Source organism: Perkinsus marinus (genome assembly GCF_000006405.1).
Source record: "Perkinsus marinus ATCC 50983 genomic scaffold scf_1104296928148, whole genome shotgun sequence".
NCBI classification, from domain to species: Eukaryota; Perkinsozoa; order Perkinsida; family Perkinsidae; genus Perkinsus; species Perkinsus marinus.
Genome location: NW_003216933.1, coordinates 1 through 892, shown reverse-complemented (window position 1 = coordinate 892; position 892 = coordinate 1). Strand labels below are relative to the sequence as shown.

The window sequence follows — 892 nt, the reverse complement described above, 5'->3', positions numbered from 1 at the left end:
GAGATTCTCGAATTTTCTGCCAACCTCAGACTCCATAACCAAAGTAAAGAGGAGGTAATATGGGGAATCTATTATTGTGTTCTGCTATCAAAAGAATTCTGTCAGGTGAATGAGTTAGTATCAAATCTCCTGGACTCATTAAAGTTGACTAACTGCGAAGACACGGTTGTTGGTAATGAGATTATCAAGGGTATCTCTGGTGGTGAGAGGAAGAGGACTTCGGTTGGCGTAGAGCTCATCACCAAACCAGAGATGATATTCTTGGACGAGCCTCTTACTGGTCTCGACTCCTATGCCGCTACTACCACTGTGAAGGTACTCAAGGATCTAGCGGCTAATGGAGTGCCTGTCATGATCACAGTTCATCAACCTTCCAGTGAGATCTTTGCTATGTTTGATAATATCATTCTCGTCTCGGAGGGTTCCATTGTCTACAGTGGTCCTAGGAAAGGGCTTGTCGACTTCTTCTATGATAACGGTGGTTATAAGTGTTCAAGTCGCTACAACCCCGCTGATTTTGTACTGTATAATGTGCAGACCGAGCCGAGGGATAACATAGAAGTTCTCATTGATGCTTATAAAGCCGATTTCGAGAAGCAGATGATGCCATGGATAGAAGACCTCCGTGGGAAGGCCGTTCAACAGGTCGAAGTCCATTCCTCGGCACGTGTGGCTCCGATGGTTGTGCAACTGAGAGAGCTGCTGAAGAGAGACTTCCGAGACATCATCAGAAATCCATCAGTGCAGCTGGTCAAACTGTGTATGACTATTGTCATGGGACTACTTATGGGCTGTGTCTTCTTCCAAGTTGGTGCTGATGAGCCGGAGATGCACTGGATCGCCAATCGTGGGAGCTTCCAGTCCTACTATGGAGGCATGGTTATAACGTGTA

The 892-nt window shown here is 46.2% G+C and overlaps 1 protein-coding gene across 1 annotated transcript; it reads left to right on the top strand.

Annotated features, from left to right (window-relative positions):
• Positions 1-105: 105 nt before the first annotated feature.
• Pmar_PMAR008588 (abc transporter, putative) lies at positions 106-879 on the top strand (the record flags this gene model as incomplete). Its single annotated transcript, XM_002788395.1, has 1 exon — positions 106-879. A coding segment is annotated over one exon (774 nt), but the record flags the coding sequence as incomplete, so codon positions are not given.
• Positions 880-892: the final 13 nt, after the last annotated feature.